This window comes from Daucus carota, chromosome 3 (genome assembly GCF_001625215.2).
Source record: "Daucus carota subsp. sativus chromosome 3, DH1 v3.0, whole genome shotgun sequence".
Classification (NCBI taxonomy): domain Eukaryota; kingdom Viridiplantae; phylum Streptophyta; class Magnoliopsida; order Apiales; family Apiaceae; genus Daucus; species Daucus carota.
The window spans coordinates 37,621,863-37,628,380 of NC_030383.2; the positions used below are offsets into that span (position 1 = coordinate 37,621,863).

Consider the following 6,518-nt stretch of genomic DNA (forward strand, 5'->3'; position numbering starts at 1 on the left):
CCGTAAATTATACTGCTCAGGGTCATTTTGTGAACAGTAGTGGCCTTTCCTCTGTGGGATAGGTATGTATTGTATGAACTCGTCTAATCATGTTTTTCTTTTACCACGAACTTTAACAGTTAAGATGATATATAAATTAAATAAACTATCTGGCACATACTATGTGTATAATGTAATGTGTAGAAATATATAAAGTGAAGAGAATTTGCCTAAAGTTGTACCTTCTCTGTGTATTGTGTAGAAATATGTAAAGTGAAAGGAGAATTTGCCTGAAATTATAAATATTTAAGTAGATACTTTCTCCGTGACTGTGTGACATAGAAATTGGTGAATACAGTTAGCTGCCTGAAATTTGAAATAGCGGATATCTTAATAGATACCTTATTATCTAAGAAATTGTCGAAATTTTGACACATTTTTCAGTCAGAATTGAATATAAAATCTGAACCATTACATAATTATTTGAAAATTTATACTCCTGTTTTTTTTATATGCCGTTTTAAATTTTTACACAAACTTTTAAGTGTTTTGATCGAATAGTTAAATATGTCAGTTTTTTTGAAAAAATTCTTTGAGAAGAAATATGTAATCAATATCTTAATTCACAGAAAAAAAATTTATTAAAAATAATATTTATTTATTATCCGATCAACTCATCTAAGATGTATGTCAAAATTCTAAACGTCATGAAGGATTATAATTTAGGTTAATTGTTTGCACGCATATAGGAGTAATCTCTTTGTTTTGTTTTATGAGCCGTCTAATGTTTTGACATATACTTTTAAATGTTCTGACTATGTAGTAAAAAAAATTATTTTGAAAATATTCTATTTATTATATGTTTTTTTACTACTCCCTCCGTCCCGGTAGATTGTATACATTTGGTTTGGACACCGAGACCAACAAAAAGTGTAAAAAATGAGTAAAGTGAGATGAAAAGTGAGTAAAATGGTGGGACCCAAATATATTTAATGATAGATTTGAGATAGTGGAGGAAAATAGTGAGTGTAATAGTGTTTATATTATTATAAAATTGAGATAGTGGGAGAAAGAAGTGGGTGTAAGTATTATATTTGGAATGTATAGAAATGATGGGACGTCCCAAAAAAGAAACTTTATAAAAATGATTGAGACGGAGGGAGTAATTTTTTTCCAAAAATAACACTTTTAACTATACCTTACCGCCCAAACACTTCCTAAATGAGCCACCTGTAAAACAAAACAATACAGAGGCGGCAACAATTTCAGCGTAATATTTCTTTCCTTAAATTTTACTCCGTTGCAAGCCGTTTAAATAAGCGGTTATTAAATTGATGATACGAAAGGTAAGTACACAGAACAAAAAGAGAAAGGGTGCAATGAGTTTAACACAAAGACTCAGACCCAAATCACTTTATTGTAGGACACTTGTACAATGTCAGAGCCAGACCAGATGTTCCTATCAGTCAATGCCTTTAATTTCGAGTAGTAATGATGTATCAATCAGGTTCTCAAATAATTTAAATTGTTTTCCTGGCGCGGACAACGTGTTTGATGAATTGTCTCAAAGAGATATTTCTGAAACTAATCGAGTGCTTTTTGGGTACTCGAGAGATAATATGAACTTGGAGGCGATCAAATATTTTGTGGGTATTCGTAGATTGGGTTCACCTGTTGATGGGTGTAGCCTTTCTTGTGTTTTAAAGGTTTGTGGGGTCTTGTTTGATCAGATTCTTGGTAAACAAGTACATTGTCATTGTGTTAAATCTGGGTTTTTGGAGGATGTGAGTGTTGGAACATCGCTTATTGATATGTACATGAAGTCTGAGAATGTTGCTGAGGGGAAACAAGTATTTAAAGAGATGCCTGAGAGAAATGTAGTATCTTGGACTTCGTTGCTTTCAGGTTCAAGTTGGAATGGGTTGTTTGATGAGGCGGTAGATATTTTCTTTCAAATGCAACATGCAGGAATTAATCCTAATTCCTTCACTTTTGCTGCTGTGCTTGGAGCATTGGCGAACAATGGTTTGGTAGAGAAAGGAATTCGAGTGCATGCAATGGTTATTAAAAGTGGGTTTGAATTGGCTACTTTTGTATGTAATTCCTTGATGAATATGTATTTTAAGTCTGGTTTAATAAATGATGCTAAGGCTGTGTTTAATGGTATCAGGAACAGGACTGTGGTTTCGTGGAACTGCATGATAGCTGGTTTTGTGACAAATGGGCTTGATGTGGAAGCTCTTGAGCTTTTTAATAGGATGAGGGTTGCAGGAATAGATCTGACTCAGTCGATTTTTGTTACAGTCATAAAATTGTGCTCTGACCTTCATGAACTTGGTTATGCAAGACAAGTCCATTCCTTAGTTATTAAAAGTGGGTTTGGACTGGATCCAAATATTATTACATCACTTATGGTAAACTACACAAAGTGTGGTGAAATGAATGATGCCTTCGAGATATTCAGTACAACGCCGGGTGTTCATAATGTTGTGTCATGGACAGCCATCATTAATGGGTACTTGAAGAATGGTGAGGTAAAGCAAGCTGCAGAATTGTTTTGTCAAATGAACAGAGAAGCTGTAAGGCCAAACGATTTTACTTATTCTACTATTCTTACAGCTCACCCTACTATTTCTTTATTTCAAGTACATGCCCCAGTCATCAAATCTAATTACGAGAGGACGGCATCAGTAGGAACTGCTCTCTTAGATGCTTATGTCAAAATTGGACACATTAACGATGCTGAAAGAGTGTTTGATCTAGTCGAGGAGAAGGATATTGTTGCATGGTCTGCAATGTTAGGTGGGTATGCCCAAGTAGGAGACAGCATTGGAGCTATAAGACTCTTCTGCCAATTGGCAAAGGAACGGATTAATCCAAATGAGTATACATTTTCTAGTGTCATTAATTCATGTTGTAATCCTATGGCGACAGTGGAGCAAGGGAAACAGCTACATGCAAGGTCAATAAAATCAGGACATCATAATGCTTTGTGTGTAAGTAGTGCCCTTGTTACCATGTATGCGAAGAGGGGTAATATCGAGAGTGCTAATGAAATTTTCAAAAGGCAAAAGGAGAGGGATCTAGTTTCATGGAATTCAATGATCTCGGGATATTCACAGCACGGTTATGGAACAATGGCACTTGAGATTTTTGAGGAAATGCAAACTCACAATTTGCAATTGGATGATGTAACGTTTATTGGAGTGCTTACTGCTTGTACTCATGTTGGACTTGTGGAGAAAGGTCAAAGATACTTTGATATGATGGTAAAAGACCATCATATAGATCCTACTATGGAGCATTACTCCTGCATGGTTGATCTTTACAGCCGAGCTGGATTACTAGAAAAAGCCATGTCTATCATTGAAGGGATGCCCTTTCCTGCTGGTGCAACTATTTGGCGTACACTTCTTGGAGCTTGCCGTGTTCATCGAAATTTGGAGATAGGGAAACGTGCAGGAGAAGAGCTCATGTCTCTTGATCCTCAACACTCTGCTGCGTATGTGTTATTATCTAATCTTTATGCTGCAGCTGGAAAATGGCAAGAGAAGGGGAAAGTTAGAAAACTAATGGATGAAAGAAAAGTAAAAAAAGAAGCTGGGTACAGCTGGATTGAGGTTAAACGCAAAACTTACTCATTCCTAGCTGGAGATCGTTCACATCCCTTGTCAGATAGCATCTATTTGAAACTAGCTGACTTAAATGTCCGACTGAAGGATGCAGGGTATCAACCTGACACAAACTATGTACTTCAGGATATTGAAGAGGAGCACAAAGAGGCTACTCTTTCTGAACATAGTGAGAGGTTAGCTATTGCTTTTGGATTGATTGCCACACCGCCTAGCAGTCCGCTTTATGTTATGAAGAATCTTAGAGTTTGTGGTGACTGTCACACTGTAATAAAGTTAATATCGTCCCTTGAAGGAAGAGTAATTGTGGTCAGAGATTCAAATAGATATCATCACTTTAAAGAAGGATCTTGCTCTTGTGGGGAATACTGGTGACATTAAATTATGGAAATAAGAACTTGCTACCAAAAACCTTCAAAAGGAGCCCTCCTAGTTTGTAACTAAGCATGGCCATGACGCTTGTGTGTGAATAGGCCGATAGAACTAAAATATATGCCTGAAAGATTCGATGAAGTTAACTGACCAAGACAGGAAAATGAAAGTTGATTACATGAGCTCCCGCACACCATTTAACTGTATACTTGTTGTTAGTGGGTTCTACTGGTTGCTACTTCTCAGAGATACAAGTTACCATATGTATAAGAATTGATGCTGACCAGTTTAATTGAGAAAAGAATTTCATTTTGGAAGGAGCATAATTCTTATTGCTTGCTGAGAAAACAACAGGAATTGTATGTAGCTAAGGATTGGCTTGGCCTTAAAAGTATATGAATTTGGCAGTCAGAATTTTATCTTGGTCAAAGGGTAAAGTTGGCATCAACACACCTACGGCACAAAGAGTTATCTTTGCACTGAAACAGTTGTGTTGCTCTGGTAAAATATCTTGGTCACCTTACTCTACATTGTCAGAAGATTTTTTTATCTCAATCCGTCCCACTCATTTTGTTCATGAAATATATTCTATTTACCAAATTTACACTTCATTTTTACCATATCTATATAACTTGAACAAATTTGAAATGTGGTCATGTATGTAGGACAAAAAAATAGAAAATGTGGACAAATTGAATGGCACTGAGGGAGTGTGTATATAAATATACCTGATTATCCCTGTTTATGCTTACTTTCTTACAGATCCCTCTTGATCATCTGTTTGATTGTCTTTATATTTTGTATAAAGAAATCATATATCATGCTTTTAGATTTTTCATTACCTTCCGACTTTTTGCAATATTGATAATATATTTCAATTTGTTTATTGTTCTTGACAACCTAACAAATCTATGGGTTTTTTTTGTATATTATATACATTAGATGTTGAAAGTAATTATATATGTGAGTTTTTTTTTACTCTAACTCGTCAGATTATAAATTAATAGTTATCAACTTGTGCAACCTATTGGCTATGGCCTAGTATGTACTGATAGGAGGTGAGGAATTTCTGCTAATACCACCATCATGATGGCATGAATGTTTATGCTCGATCTAGATAGTTGGTGAGTTGATCAGAAGTGTTTTATTGAATTTGTTATTTACTTTGCAGCTGTTTGCACGGAACGTTACGTTGTGGGAATTGAAGACTTGCTCCCGTTCTGAGAGGTCTTTGCTAAACTCGCCTGTCTGTGAATTTAAACTGTAGGCATGCAACTTAATTATTGTAATGTATATCAATATAGTATTTAACATATAATTTTCAAATTTGCAAAACAGATTCTCACGATGCCCATGCAGTTAGTCCACTTGGCAAACTTGGATCAATATTTTTGTTTACAGAGGATCGTTTACTTTCAGACTCTGAATTCTATTCACGAGAACACTATATGATGGTAAGAATGACTTTGATTTTACCAGTTTACGGTTATCTTCTTGTAAGAATTGATTTCAGCTTACATATACATTATTGGACGGTTGTTTCAAGCTAGTGCTTCAAGATCATCATCACTACTAAATGTTAGCCAGTCAATGATGTCACTGCATTGACATCAGTGCTTTTGCAAGTTTAATCTCCATGTTAGAACTTATCAAGCTTTGGAAGAAAGCTTAGTCTTTCTTCCTGTAGTATAGCAAGAAAACATAAAAGCCATCAAAAGTGGTGTTATAACATATGTACACAGTTCATGACAATATATCAATGCTATATACATATAAATTGTAGGATGGTATTAGAGATAAGTTACATAGGACGGTGTAAAATCCAGAGCTTAAGATTTTTGTGGAACTAAATCCAATCGGAACACAGCATGCAAGATGCATTGATAAATACAAACATACACAGGCCGAGGGGAAGAAATAGAGAGTCTAGAAAGCTAAGCAAGATTGCCTTCTTCAGGTGCATTCGACTACACACTTTACTTCGTCACATTGTGTAGTTTGGGCAACATTTCGTCATTTCTAGCAGGGTCAGTATAGTGAAAGTTGTCACACTCCTGGTTCCAAGTTCCAACTAAACTGGTTGTCAGTAGGATTTCCAGCCTCAGTTTAGTTTATTGGAACTCCGATATATTTCTTCTGGTGAACGCTAGTATCTTGTACGCAAAAGTGTTTCAGAGTTACTTTTTTGGATTCCAAAATAAGTACAGTAATTTGACATGAATAATCCAGTTGACTTGTTTAGTTCCCGCCAAGCAGAACCTCTACGCTATTGCAGCGTTTTATAGATTAGAAGCTTTTATGTTTGCAAAATGAGAAATCAATTTTTACAATCTTTGGTCAAGAAAACCAACAAACAGGGGCGATTTGATGCATAAACCAGGCCCCGCAAACAATCCAAAAATTAAGACCGAAACGGATAAAACCAAACCAAAAACAGTAAAATTCCAAAAATCGAATCGTACTAATATTTTGGTTCTCATTTAAGTTACAAGCGAACAGAGAAACTGAGACTGAAGTAATTGAATCAATAAAAAT

The 6,518-nt window shown here is 35.5% G+C and overlaps 1 protein-coding gene across 1 annotated transcript; it reads left to right on the forward strand.

Moving 5' to 3' along the window:
• The first annotated feature begins 1,194 nt into the window (after positions 1-1,194).
• Positions 1,195-6,277, forward strand: LOC108211424 (pentatricopeptide repeat-containing protein At2g27610). The gene is made up of 3 exons (XM_017383022.2): positions 1,195-4,484; positions 5,155-5,210; positions 5,322-6,277. Exon 1 carries the CDS (start codon positions 1,314-1,316, stop codon positions 3,984-3,986), a length of 2,673 nt encoding a protein of 890 aa, XP_017238511.2. The 5' UTR covers positions 1,195-1,313; the 3' UTR covers positions 3,987-4,484; positions 5,155-5,210; positions 5,322-6,277.
• The last annotated feature ends 241 nt before the right edge of the window (positions 6,278-6,518 follow it).

What these genes read in the sequence shown, in the direction of transcription:
- LOC108211424 (XM_017383022.2), top strand. Translation starts at nt 1,314, where the DNA reads ATGATACGAAAGGTAAGTACACAGAACAAAAAGAGAAAGGGTGCAATG.